The 14,740-nt window shown below is 40.9% G+C and overlaps 1 protein-coding gene across 2 annotated transcripts in view; it reads right to left on the bottom strand.

Moving 5' to 3' along the window:
- CARMIL1 (capping protein regulator and myosin 1 linker 1) overlaps positions 1-14,740 on the bottom strand; it is a 343,844-nt gene that overhangs the window by 58,861 nt on the left and 270,243 nt on the right. For both annotated transcript variants that reach the window (XM_049764942.1, XM_049764943.1), the window contains exons 28-29: positions 10,930-11,017; positions 7,208-7,357 (exon numbers count right to left, since the gene is read on the bottom strand). In XM_049764942.1, the coding sequence (XP_049620899.1) occupies positions 7,208-7,357; positions 10,930-11,017 (238 nt within the window). The remainder of the gene's footprint in view (positions 1-7,207; positions 7,358-10,929; positions 11,018-14,740) is intronic.

Below are 14,740 nucleotides of genomic sequence, written 5' to 3'. Positions count from 1 at the left end.
GCTGTGCTATCTCTCTGGTCCCAGGGAAACTGGTTTTAACAAACCCCAGCAGTGTTCAGGGGGGCCATAGAGGGTGCGGGGGCTCAAACACAGGTGGTTTGCTGGCCACAAACAGGGCAAAGGCCCTCTATGCTATATTGTCTCTGGCCCCAGCAGACAATGCCTTTCAGCCTTTTCTGATTTTTTCATAATCTTTTTCTCATTTATTCTTCCAGTCAACAGATACACACCTAAGTACATACATACACTAAAAAATTCTTAGTATCTAAACACTGGTTTCATCTATTTCTTTGTTTTGTTTTTTTGTTTGTTTGTGTCACACCTGGCAGTGCTCAGGGGTTGCTCTTGGCTCTATGCTCAGAAATCGCTCCTGGCAGGCTCGGGGGAACATATAGGATGCCAGGATTTGAACCACCAACCTTCTGCATGCAGGGCAAACATCTTACCTCCATGCTCTCTCTCTGGCCCCATGTTTTCACCTGTTTCAATGTCAATGAAATCAGAAATGATATAGAAAAACTTTCACCTTGCATGGTTTTGGTCTAGGATTTTAACTGGCAACAGGAACTATTTGAAGCTTTTGGACAAAAGCGGCCTGGGAAGCCAAAGTGCATTGTGGCACATTGAAAACCTGTATCTCAGTGCTGAAAGGGAGTAATTTTAGAGAAAGTGTCCTTTTCTTTTTGGTTCTATTACACTATCTCCAAGAGTTACTCAAGTCTGTAAAGGACTTACTTAATTTGAACTTTTAAATTTCTTCTTATTTATTTTTGATTTTTGGATCACACCCGGCATCGCTCAGAAATCGCTCCTGGCAGGCACGCGTGACCATATGGGGTGCCGGGATTTGAACCACCGTCTTTCTGCATGCAAGGCAAACACCCTACCTCCATGCTATCTCTCCGGCCCCTAAATTTCTTCTTTTTAAGGGAAGTATAAATATACTTCTTTGTCACTGATATAAATAGGGCCTTGCATATAGTTGACCCTGGTTGGAACCCTAGCACTGCTAAAAGCATTCTCTGAGCACAGCTGGAAGCAACCCACTTCTTCCCTCCTCCCCCCAAAAAGAATAAAATTCCTATGCTGAAGAGACTGTACAGGGGTTCAGGCATTTGCTTTACATTCTGCCAACCCTGCTGAAATCCTGGCCCATGAGCACCCCCCCAGAGTGATCCATGAGCAGCATTGGGGGTATGCTTGAGTACCAGCAAAACAAAAATAAAAATAAATAACAGAACCAAACAACCAAAAATGTGAAATCTCCCATTGCAAAACTGCCGTAAGAAAGTGACATTCTAGAATTATAAAGGGAAAACTAGCAATTAAGTCTTTAGCCAACCCTCTACAGTGTTAATATTACTATAGCTAAATTTCAGTGAGATACTTTGCACCGCTGTGAATGGATGAGATCAATTCAGAAACGGTCCTTGCAAATGAGGCCATTAATTTTTTTTGAAAACAGCATTTTGACCAAGACAAATGGTCCGCTGCCACATTTCCGTCTGTTATTAAAAGCTTAAAATTATATGTTGATTCCAGGCTGACTTTGTTCAGGGGAAAATAATTGTTATTTTGCCATTGGAGAAAGGACCTGCCTCGATGTCTTCTGTCGTAATTCAAACCTTTTCGGATTTGTTTCCCAGGAAATAGCTGCATTAAGCAAAAGCTCGGCTCTGGGAACCCTTTGATGTAAAACCATTGTGACACTCATTACAATAATTGAAAGAATCACGTACAATTAGTGAGCTAGTTAGGGCTGAGGATTCTACACAGGCCTTTTAGCCACTTGGCACCCTATGCTTAAAAAGAAACTGTGCCTTACTACAATGGTCCAAGTCTCTCTATATAGTGGCCAGTGAAATAAGGAGAGAACTCAAGGAAGGATGGAAACCATGTCCTTCCAGGCACCAAGGCACAATGACAAAGACAGGCTGAAAGAGGCAATTGGGAATTCTAACTTCCTACGGCACCTGATTCCAGGCAAGGACCAGATGGTCCGTGCACAATCAAGATTCAGAGTAAATAACATGTTTCGGCATGGCATAGAAGACATGTGTGTTGGAATGATAAGAAGTCCAGAGGAAGGCTAATTAATCATTGTCACCAGCAAAATAACACATGGAGAGGCATGGCCGGCTTCCAGATAAGCCCAAAGTGAGCAGATTAACTTCTAACAAGCAGATACCAATGGAGCAAATCAGCCTTCGGATGTGGTTGTTCTCAGGAAGAGTTGAAGAAGCTGGCACGTGAGTGTGTGGCATACCTACCTTTCACCTGGGATTCTTGCCACTAGGATTGTAATGTGGAACTAGAAGGCAGACACTGTCTGCAGACTAACTAAATCTAAATGAAAACTGATCATAAGAATCATGCCACATGCTGTCTATACGCTGATAACTACCGTAATTTTCGCTCTGTAAGTCGCACTTGACCATAAGATGCAGTTTTGTTTTTTTTTGTTTTTTTTTGTTTTTGGGTCACACCCGGTTGTGCTCAGGGGTTACTCCTGGCTGTCTGCTCAGAAATAGCTCCTGGCAGGCACGGGGGACCATATGGGACACCGGGATTCGAACCAACCACCTTTGGTCCTGGATCGGCTGCTTGCAAGGCAAACACCGCTGTGCTATCTCTCCAGGCCCAGATGCAGTTTTTAGACAAGAAAAACAACGAAAACATTCTAAAATATATAATCAACTAAAACAAAATAATATTTCAACCATGGTAAGTGAATAGCAGTCAACGTGACATTCAGAATTATTATGACTGTCATTAACAAATGGAGAGAGTTTAAGTTTTGAGGACTCTTCTAGTTTTCTGGGAACCCCAAGAACTCCTCAGCTCCAGGCAGCATTTGCTCCATAAAATGCACAGATATATTCCCCCATCTTTGGAGAGAAGGGAAAGTGCATCTTATGATAGAAAAATTATGGTAGTTAAACACACGAACTATGGTACTGAAGTGCTGAACAAGAACTTTTTTCTAGGTCCTGATCTCCTCACTTGTTAATCAAAAGATATTAATCCCACACATAAGTACTGGGTAAAGTTAAATGAACCCAATGACAAATGAGGCCATCATGATTTTCCCCACTGGAATTAGGCTGAGAATGGCTGGAGAGGAACTGAGATATAGTACAGTGAGGAGGGCACTTGCCTTGCCTGCGGCTGACCCAAGTTCAATCCCCAGCATCCCATCTGAACCCCAAGCCAGCCATGAGTGATTCCTGAGTCCAGAGCCAGAAACAACCTTGAGCACAATTGGTTGTGGCTTCCAAACAAAATAAAAAACAAAGGTTGAACAGGACAGTGAGCAAATGCCACAGTTATTTGAAAAGCACCCTGCTCTGCCTCCACCTTCCCACCAGGTGACATGATGCCTTTGACTTATTCCTATTTAAAGAAACAACAATTTGGTGGTGATGGGTATAGTGATTTGGCACATTAATATCATAACCTTTAAGCATATTGTAACAGTTACCTTCAAAATACTAGAGTAAAAATATTAGTCATTCTTGGAGTTGGGAGAGATAGCACAGTGGTGGGGCATTTGCATTGCATATGGCCAACTGCAAAGGGATCTGTTTTGAGACCTGATTGATTATTGGCATCCCCTATGGTCCCCCAGCCTGCCAGGGGTGATAGCTGAGTGCAGAGCCAGGAGTAACTTCTGAGAGCAGCTGGTGTGGCCCAAAAGCAAACAATCAATCAATATTATACAATTTAAAATTTAAAAAAAAAATCATTCTTGGGGCTGGAGAGATAGCATGGAGGGAAGGCATTTGCCTTGCATACAGAAGGATGGTGGTTCGAATCCCGGCACCGCATATGGTCCCCCGAGCCTGCCAGAAGTGATTTCTGAGCATGGAGCCAGGAGTGATCCCTGAGTGCTGCCAGTGTGACCCAAAAACCAAAAAAAAAAAGAAGAAAAAAGTCATTCTTTAATGAAGATTGCTTTTATGAAAAATATTCCCCATTCTGCCATTGTAAGAGAATACTCTTCTTCAATTTCATGAAGTTTAGATTGGTTAGAAGGTTTGGTTCAATCTCTGACAGATAACGGACCCAACAAATCATTCCAGCAGCTATTTTGTACCCTCACTCTTAGTCAAAGCCTAGGGATACTTAGTGTTAACCAAGTGGAAAAACATCCAAGAAGTTAATGACAGAGATGGTTTCTCTTTCCAAGATGGCAAGTCTTAAATTCCCACTAATACCCAAATTCCACTTCTAAGTTATTCAACTTCCCTCTAATTGATTCTAGACTTTTTTGAGTTGTGAGTTGGAATCGACTTTGGACTAGGGAGAAATGAAAGAAAAATATAAAGTGAAGCTAGGCAGGGAGAAAAGTGCAGAGGCCCAGAATGTTCCCTAAGTGTATTAAAGAAACATTCCAAACTGGATTTACTAGGTGACATGCACATCATCATCAAAACTTCCAGAATTTGCTACCAATTCCGAATCTGAAAGTACCACGAGGAGCCTGATCATTTGGAATGTGCTCAGGAAAGTGTTGTAGGCGCAGGCTATAAACAATCTGGCCCTCAAGTCCCATTCCAGACCCATCCCGAGAGAGAACAATCAGATCCAACTAGAAGTTCCCCTGCCAGGAGTTTTTGCTTTCCTTTGAAAAAAGTTCTTTGCATTCGCATCTGCTGGTCTTTTTTTTTTTTTTGCATTTACTCTCAGAATTTTCTGTACCCCGTTAATTTTGTCCCCTCACTTCCCAGATCACTAAAAAATAATACCCAGGAAGAACAGAGAGACTCACTTAGAGAATCAACATCCGAGAAATGTCCCTCCTTTGTAACTTGGAACTCAAACTTGTTTTTAATAGCGCCAGATGAGAATTACAACTTGAACTATGTGCTAACAGGCATCAAACAGAACTGAAAATGACTTGATGATTTATGAAAGTGAGAGTCTCTAGGTAATTAAAAAAAATAAAAAGAATCGAGGGGCCAGAGAGAAAGTACAATGGATAAGGCTCTAGCTTACACTTAAGAGACCCAAGACTGGATCTCCATCACTACATATGACATCCCCAAGTGCCCCAGAGGTTGCACCTGCACACCAAGCTAGGACTAGACCCTAAATAACTCTGGGTGTGGGCCTTCCCCCACAAAGAAGAAACTAACGTTTTATTTCTTTCAAAATAGTTGTTTATCAAAAGCCTGAAAGAAAATAAACTCGTGATATTAATGGAGGCGATGTCTTAAAAGCTTCAATGGAATTATGGGACTTCTGTTCTACTTCCCATTTGCTCCTTAGCCTGAAATATAGGAGTTGGAAGGTCTTTTTCTATTCCAACTCAAGTACATGTAGGACTGCTTGCTACACAGAGATGTGACTGGATAGAAACAGACTGAGCTTTGTGCTTATGAACACGTAGACATTCTAAAGCAAGTGTTAATTTAATCTTCCCTTCAGCAGTACACCGGCATCATGATACTAAAACGTTCGCTTTAAAATAAGTTATGTCTTCCCATGTTTTAATATCTGTCTGAACCTTGTGGAGTAAACCATCAAAAGTAAAAACAAAAGTTGTTTATGAACCTCTGACATAGATGATAAATAAAGTTCAGAAAACTAATTTTCTTTGGAAGCTTCAATTCAAGTGTAGTGACTCCTTTACTAACAATCCTGACTTCAGGGGAATCTTAGCATAAAAAATTAGGCAGAAGATATATTTTTAAAAAAAATCACAATCCTTTTGCTTTGCAAGCAGCCGATCCAGGACCAAAGGTGGTTGGTTTGAATCCCGGTGTCCCATATGGTCCCCTGTGCCTGCCAGGAGCTATTTCTGAGCAGACAGCCAGGAGTAACCCCTGAGCACCACTGGGTGTAGCCCAAAAACCAAAAAAAAAAAAAAAAAAAAAAATCACAATCCTGAATCCTCTGATTTATTTTTTTTTAACACAAAAGTTCTTTTTCACCGAACAACAAACAAAGCTCTTGTTTTTTGGCATGTACCAAATTATTAGCTCTATTAAAATAATGAAGATAATTAAAAATGTGATAAAACAGAAGTAAAAAAATGACTGAACAGAAACAAGTGTGTGTTTGGGCACTCAACTAACTAAAAGCTAGTTTCACCAGCACACTTTCAAATGATTAAAATAAAAAAAAAAGGAACTAAAGTCAAATTGTCTACAGAGGAAAAAACAAAACAAAATTTGGATGTTCCAGTTATTTGGCCAGATGAATGACATGTGGGAAATTCAGAAAATGAGTGAAACATTGAGGTCCATAGCAACAGGTACATGCCCTTTGAAGACAAATATTTGTCCTACCAAGGCATATCACATGAGCTGAGTAAGAAACAAGAACTAAACTAAAGTGCAAATTTAATAGGGTACCCCTAACTGCATAAAGATAAAGCAGGAATTGAAATAGGATAGAAACAACAGTGATAAACAGTGAGAACTACTTTAGAACCCAATAAGATTCCTTCAACATTAGGTGGAGAAACCAGTGGGTAGATTCAGCCTGCCCATATTTTAAATGGCTTCTTCATTGAAAGATATTTTCAGTTTCAAGTGGTCTTTAAGAGTTAATCACAGTTGGTGCTAAAGCAATAGTAAAACAGGAAGGTCACTTGCCCGGCACATACCCAACCCAGATTTCATCCAAGGTGTCCCATATGGTCTCCCAAGCACTGCTGGGAATAAGTCCTGAGTGCAGAGCCAAAAGTAACTCCTGAGCACCACCAGGTATGGCCCCAAAAGCAAACAGGAAGAGCTAGTCACTATCTTCTATTACGTTAGCATTTCTTTTCCTCACTGTGGTTACAGGACACCTCTAGGCTTTCTGTTCCCTGCAAATTTCATTGTTTTTCTTTAAAAGACAGTTGGGAGAACTCAGGCAATAAAATTCTTCACAAAAGTACAAATAGAGTTAGGTACAGGAAGACCAAAGTTTAAAAATTAGAAGATTTTTTAACAGCTTTGCAGGACAAGTTTCTGAAAGAAATATCTTTGGGGAATTTTTCATGTGGGCTGCTCTGTATAGGCGGCATTTCAACAAAAGTAACAGCAAAAGGAGAGAAGTCCCCTTAAGTCCTTAAGTCTCCTTAAGTCCCCTTAAGGAGGGGAGGCCCTGAATTCATCCCTGGCACTGGAAAAAAATTATCCAAGAGACACCGAAGCGAGATAACTGGGTCTAGTGAAGAGTGTGACGTTTGGTGACACCAAAGAACGTGTCTTACCATACAAGTGTCCAGATCTTCGAAGCGCTCTAGCTCTGTGAGCTCCTCCACAGTGATGACAGAGCGTTTCACTGGCTTCTCCTCTGCCAGTTCGATCTCCAAGGACTCCTGGTGAGGAAGGACCTTGCCACGCCTGTTGAAATGGTCAGCCTAGAGACCAAGAGGTGAGCAAGGAGAAACCAAAGTAAGGCGGTGGGGAAGAGCAGCTAATTAATGCCCTGAAACTTGTCTACTAGATTGAAATGGGGAGAGAAGGAAGGAATTGGATAAATAGGTACTGAGGCTCCATTGCCTAGAGGAATTTTGTTTTATATCTAGTGTTAAAAAAAAAAAACTAATGGGGGAAATAATTTATATAATAAATATATAAATATTATAAATAATATTTTAAAGGATAAGAAGAATTACTATATAAAATATCATCTTTATGCAATGAATTCCACATTTGATTTCATTTATCAATTTCCAGAATTAAGATTTAATTAAATCTAAGATATAAATAATAAGTGAAAAAAATTTAGGCTAAAATAAGTAAGTTCTAGCTCATCATCATGAACTTTGATCTAATTCTTTGGTAATAATGAGAACCAGTTGCCAATTTTATGGAACCTTGGAAACACTTCTAAATTTGAAGTGTACAATATTAATTTTTTAGAATGCTTTTGAAAACAAACTTAGTTTTTTATAAGACTGTTGTACACCGTGGATAATATCTCAGAATATAAAATGGCATTTAATATATGATAGTAGCTAGGTGAAGTTCAAAACAAAAGCGTATTTACACAATTCTATTTGAATTGCCCAAAAAAGGGGTAATACTTGGAATAATTACATATTTAAAAGAATAACAAATGCAAAAAGACACCAACACAATTTCCCATGCAGTTGAGTAAATACAAAAGCCAATATTTATGGAACTGATCACTTTGACGCAGTCCTTAGAACTGTAGTTATCAATAAATTTCTATTAAGAATTTCGTATAATGGGGCCAGAGAGATAGCATGGAGGTACGGTGTTTGCCTTTCATACAGAAGGTCATTGGTTCGAATCCCAGCATCCCATATGGTCCCGAGTCTGCCAGGAGTGATTTATGAGCCTAGAGCCAGGAGTGACTCTTGAGGGCTGCCGGGTGTGATCCAAAAAACCGAAAGAAAAGAAAGGAAAGAAAGAAAAGAAAAGGAAGGAAGGAAGGAAGGAAGGAAGGAAGGAAGGAAGGAAGGGAGGGAGGGAGGGAGGGAGGGAGGGAGGGAGGGAGGGAGGGAGGGAGGGAGGGAGGGAGGGAGAGAGAGAGAGAGAGAGAGAGAGAGAAAGAAAGAAAGAAAGAAAGAAAGAAAGAAAGAAAGAAAGAGAGAGAGAGAGAGAGAGAAAGAAAGAAAGAAAGAAAGAAAGAAAGAAAGAAAGAAAGAAAGAAAGAAAGAAAGAAAGAAAGAAAGAAAGAAAGAAAGAAAGAAAGAAAGAAAGAAAGAAAGAAAGAAAGAAAGAAAGAAAGAAAGAAAATAAAAAAGAATGTCGTATTGATTTTGTTTTTCATTTTTAAAAGGTCTGGGACTAGCGGGAGAGCTCAGCAGTAGATCGCCTGTCTGGAATGTATGAAAACTCTGGGAGTTTAAAAGTCCCTTGTACTGAAAAAAATAAAATAAATAATAAAATGTTGGGCTTGGGAGTTCTGAAAATAGAGTAGCTTTGTACTGGCCTAAAAACTAGAAACTAGTAGCCACAGATGTTCAGGGAACCATATGCACTTGGAATCAAACCAGGTAGGGCTAGACATCAACAGACATAAATTCTTTTATTTTTTTCTTTTTTTTAAAAAAATTAATCTACAGCTTATTTATTTATTTTCAAGACATAAATTTTTTTTATTTTTTTGGGTTTTTGGTGTCACACCAGCAGTGCTCAGGGGCCCCTCCCAGCTCTAACCTCAGAAATCACCCCTGGCAGGGTTGGGGGACCATATGGGATGCGGGGGATTCAAACCACAGTCCTTCTGCATGCAATGCTATCTCCATGCTATCTCTCCAGCCCCTCAAGACATAAATTCTAATCACTCCTTATCACTTACATTTTAGAAGAGAAAATAAACTTGCTCATTTCTTTGGAATGAATTTTTCAAAATATGCTATTTATCTCATGAAGAATATGTTAGTGTTCCTCTAATGCTGGGGTTTTCTAGTCACATAAAAATTCAACATTATGGGGCTGGCAAGGTGGCGCTAGAGTAAGTTGTCTGCCTTACAAGCGCTAGCCAAGGAAGGATCACAGTTCAATCCCCCAGCGTCCCATATGGTTTCCCCAAGCCAGGGGCAATTTCTGAGAACTTAGCCAGGAGTAACCCCTGAGCATCAAACGGGTGTGGCCAGGAAAACAAAAACAACAACAAAAAATTCAACATTATAACTAACTCTAACATAGAGTTAACCTAGAATTTTTCATTGCAAAAAGCAACCAGCTGAAGAGAATTCTACTGGATCATACTGGTCATATTTCTGAGACTTAACATATAACTAATAATAAAGCCTTTGCCTATGCCTCAGAGGATTTCCTGGAGCTGGAGGAAATGTGAGGTTTCATATGTTTTTCATATGCATATACTGATACTGAAATTACTGTCTTTGACTTTGTGTAGAAGCAGTCACAGAAGACAAAAATTTATGCTTTCACTTTGATTATATCAAAGAGGCCTGAATGGGCCCTCAGTAGTTAATCATTTGATTATTGCACTTTTTTCCTGGACTTCAATAATTTTAATTCCTCCTTGCCTTTAAGAATATTTCATTTTTGGGCTCAGAGAGATAGCACAGTGGTGTTTGCCTTGCAAGCAGCCGATCCAGGACCTAAAATGGTTGGTTCGAATTCTGGTGTCCCATATGGTCCCCCGTGCCTGCCAGGAGCGATTTCTGAGCAGACAGCCAGGAGTAACCCCTGAGCACCACCGGGTGTGGCCCAAAAACAAACAAACAAAACAAAACAAAACAAAAACAAAGAATATTTCATTTTGGGGGGACTGAAAAGATAATATGGAAGTAAGGCATTTGCCTTGCATGCAGAAGGACGATGGTTCGAATCCCGACATCCCATATGGTCCCCTGATCCTGCCAGGAGTGATTTCTGAGCATAGAGCCAGGAGTAACCCCTGAGCCTGAGCGCTGCTGGGCGTGACCCAAAAACCAAAAAAAAGAAAAAAAAGAATATTTCATTTTTAAGACAATCATATCAGGGAGTGGAGTGACAGCACAGCAGGTATGCAGCCAACCTAAATTCAATCCCCAGCATCCCGAAGGATCCCCCAAGCCTGCCAGGAATGATCCCTGAGTGCATTTTCAGAAGCAATCCCTAAGCACTGCCAGGTGTGGCCTCAAAACAACAACATAAATGTAAAAATCCCAAAACAAACAATCATATCAGAGAGCAATTAAATAAACACAGATCATCTTTTAAAAAAAACCAAAAATGTAAAATCCTATTCTCAGTATTACTTCTGCCATAACTTTAGGCCTGCATTAACATGGTTTCATGATATCAACACTCGATTCCTCCTGCCATTTCCTTGAGAAGAACTAAGCTCTAGAATGACTTGAAAACAACGTAGAAGAGGTGAAAGAAAAGGAAGATCCTAAGTGAAAAGTCAGGGAGGAGCTGAGTGTAAGGGGCATTAACCATGGCCCCTCAAGGAAGGCTGTGTTGTCCTTGGAAGTCCCATCAAGATGAAAATGGCACTCACCAGTTTATGGTGGCAGTTTGAAAGGGCATCCAGGATTTCATCCACAATTCGATCAGCCAGAAAGGAGGCCACTGTCAGCTTCACTTCACTACATGAAAATCAAAAGCAGCATTTTAATGTGTGCAAGGGAAGAAAGTCCCAGACCGCCGATGCTATGTTGATAAGGTCAACTGTGATTCAAGTTCTGCCTTTACAAATGCAACATAAAAATCCATTGAACAGGGCTAAGGATTCCCCCCCCAAATCAGCCTTCAGCGCTGCCATAAACACACAGGGAATAGACTTTCTTTGACCAAAGTCAACCTGCCCCTGCAATTTCCAAAGCCAGGATTTGGCGCTAGAAATGAAAAACATCTGGATTGAGACACATTTAATGGGAACCATCTGGAACATGTGGTTAGGAACAAGTCAGCCATTGACATAAAGGAAAACAAACCTGGGATGAAGTGAATTAAGAAAGTCTAGTCTGGTAGTTAAATGTTAGTTATTGCCTTAATATGCATAGGCCCTGCCTTTCAAGAACTTTTTAACCAGATAAATGGTTCCAGATTCTAGTGCTTCTGCTTGGATGCCAGTATTATTTCGAATAACCAGAGACTCGCTGGTTTCTTGTCTTTCCTTAACAGACATGACCAAAATATAGCTTTAATGCTCCTCGCCTGACCTTTCAAACATACCCAGACAATAGAAAATGACTGATAGTTTTCACTAATATATAAGGCTCAGCCACTGCGGTCAGATGGCTTACATTTTCATCAACGTCTCAGCTATATGTTATTCCCAACAATTCAACTTCTGTGTTTATCTTCAGCCCAAATAGCCCCTCCCTTAATAGGCTCATGAACAGATGTATTTATGCAAAAAGGCTTTAAGGTCACCTTAATGGGCAAACATATTCCAAAATTTTCTCAGAAGTCCTTCGGCTGTGAATTTTAAAGTTATTTTTGAGCAGGCGAAGGAGTTATCGAAATGAAATAACTTAATTCCCAGAGCTAAGTGTTGAAAGGATATTTGTGAGACAGGGCTCCAGACTTCTAACCTACAGGCAATGATTTGCATGGATATTTCTCTGCTCTGGAAGCTTTGTCAAGGAGGCGAGAACAGTACTAACCTTGGGTGCCTGCAGTGAAGATTTAAAAGGGTTTCTCCGGCATTTTTGTTGCTGAGACAAGGTCTCTCTAGCTACTTGGTTTATCAGGTAACTTTATTTCATTCTTCCCTAGAGGTAGACACTGATAAGATTCACTGGGGTGTCTTATTAGAAATATAGATTCCTGAGTTTTCCAACCCAAGCTCCCAGAGGACTCTTGAGAAACTTGCTTGAGCGAACACACACACACACACACACACACACACACACACACACACAAAACTGTATTGCCTCATAAAACTGCAGTCATTCAATTCTCTCATGCCCACTCTTGAAGGACAGGAAGGCTGGCTGCTCTATCTTAAATGATAGTAGCAAAAGGGATTCTTAACAACAACAAAAAAATTTATTTTTACTTTTAGACACTTGATTTGCAATATTGTTACCTGAAAGGGTATCATGTCTATGGCTTTTATCTCTTTTCAGTACCCAGTTCTTGTCCAGAGTGATCGGTCCTAATTAGCATTGTCATAATGATAATTATGACGTTCCATTCTCTGTCCTTCTCTGCACTCCCCTGCTATTTGTGGTAAGCTTCGGGGACCATGGATAGGGAGAGAGGGGGGAGGGAGAGAAAAAGAGGAAAGGAGAGGGAGAGGGAGGGAGAGGGAGAGAGAGGGAGAAGGAGGGAGAGGGAGAGAGGGGGAGAGAGAGAGGGGGGGGGAGGGAGAGAGAGAGAGGGAGAGGGAGAGAGAGAGAGGGAGGGAGGGAGAGAGAGAGGAGAGAGAGAGAATAGGAAAGAGGGCAGGAGGAAAACTGAGTACATTGGTGGTGGGAAATGTGCCCTGGTGCCTGGTGAAGGGTCTTGGACACTGTATGACTGACACATAGTCATGAACAAATTTGTAACTATGGTTAAAAAAAAAGAAACAAAACCTTGCACCAAAGCAATAGCACAATGGTTAGGGGCTTTTGCCTTGTACTCGGCTGACCAAGTTCAATCCCCCAGCATCCCATATGGTCCCCTAAGCCTGCCAGGAGTGATTCTTGGGTTCAGAGCCACGAGTAACACCTAAGTTCCACCAGGTATGGCCCCAAATAAAAAACAAACAACCCCTCCCAAAATAAAAAAAAAAAGCCAAACTGTATTATGAACAACCTTGTAAACACGGTATTTAAAGTAATTAAAAAAATAAGTTGGGGCCGAAGAGATAGCATGGAGGTAAGGCGTTTGCCTTTCATGCAGAAGGTGGATGGTTCGAATCCCGGTGTCCCATATGGTCCCCTGTGCCTGCCAGAGGGGATTTCTGAGCATAGAGCCAGGAATAGCCCCTGAGCACTGCCAGGTGTGACCCAAAAAACCAAAAAAAAAAAAAAAAAAAGTTATTGTAACATCTCAGAATTGCTTTGTCACTGTCCTATTGGAAATTATACTTCCTTACTGGTTGAACTGAGAGCTTACAAAAAAATTTGGGGGAGTAGGGGTTAGGGTGGTGCATATTCAACAGTGGTTTGGGATAGTTCTGGGGCTCTATGTTTAGGAATGATCCCAGCAGTACTCAGGGATCTGAATCTGCTGCGAAGGACCCTCTAACCAGGGGAAGTCATACTATTGCTCAGGCCCCAGCCTGCAGCACTTTTATAGGAAACATTTCAGTTTCACCTGTATGTGCATACATGTCTATGCAGGCATTTATCCACATGCATAGCTGTATGTAGAGAATGTCTACATAGCACAGCACACGTAATACATTTAGATGTACAAGTCACTCATCTACCAGTGCTCAGTATTATGCACTATAAAAAGCCAAGTAAGGCTTTACAGAAGTATAATGGATTCATTCATGTGTAGAGTTCTATGTGCTCAATCCAACTTTCAGAATTTTCCCATTGGTGTGTGTGTGTGTGTGTGTGTGTGTGTGTGTGTCACATCAGGGGTTACTCCTGGCTCTACGCTCAGAATATGCTCCTGGCAGGCTCAGGGGACCATATGGGATGCCGGGATCCAAACCACTGTCCTTCTGCATGCAAAGCAAAAGCCTTACCTCCATGCTATCTCTCCGGCCCCCAGAATTTTTCCATTTTCAAAGGGAACGATCATATTTGACAGAATTGGCAAATCTTTTATGGTACAGAATATACTCTATTGTGGGGTCGAAGAGATAGCATGGAGGTAAGGCATTTACCTTTCATGCAGAAGGTCATCGGTTCGAATCCCGGCGTCCCATATGGTCCCCTGTACCTGCCAGGAGCAATTTCTGAGCACGGAGCCAGGAAAAACCCCTGAGCACTGCCGGATGTGACCCAAAAACCACACAAAAAAAAAAAAAAAAAAAAAAAGAATATACTCTATTGTAACTGAAGTCTTTGGTATGAAAAAATAGTGGTCAGAGAGCTTTGCTCCAAGTAGCTTCAATGGAAATTATAGAGGTTATAGAAATTGGTTATTATATTGAAGTTCATAAAATCATTAATTGAGAGGTCGGAGCAGTGGTGCAGTGGTAGAGTGTTTGCCTTGCATGCGGCTGACATAGGACGAACCACACAGTTCGATCCCTTGACATCCCATATGGTTTCCCAAGCCAGGAGTAATTTCTGAGCGCAGAGCCAGGAGCAACCCCTGAATGTCATGAAGTGTGGCCTAAAAACCATAATCAAAAAAAAAAAAATCATTAATCGAGGGGGATTCTAGTAAGTTTCTAAGTGTCTTTAACTCAAGTC

This window comes from Suncus etruscus, chromosome 18 (genome assembly GCF_024139225.1).
Source record: "Suncus etruscus isolate mSunEtr1 chromosome 18, mSunEtr1.pri.cur, whole genome shotgun sequence".
Lineage (NCBI taxonomy): Eukaryota > Metazoa > Chordata > Mammalia > Eulipotyphla > Soricidae > Suncus > Suncus etruscus.
The sequence above is the reverse complement of the archived record's forward strand: the minus strand, read 5'-3'. Positions and strand labels throughout refer to the sequence as shown.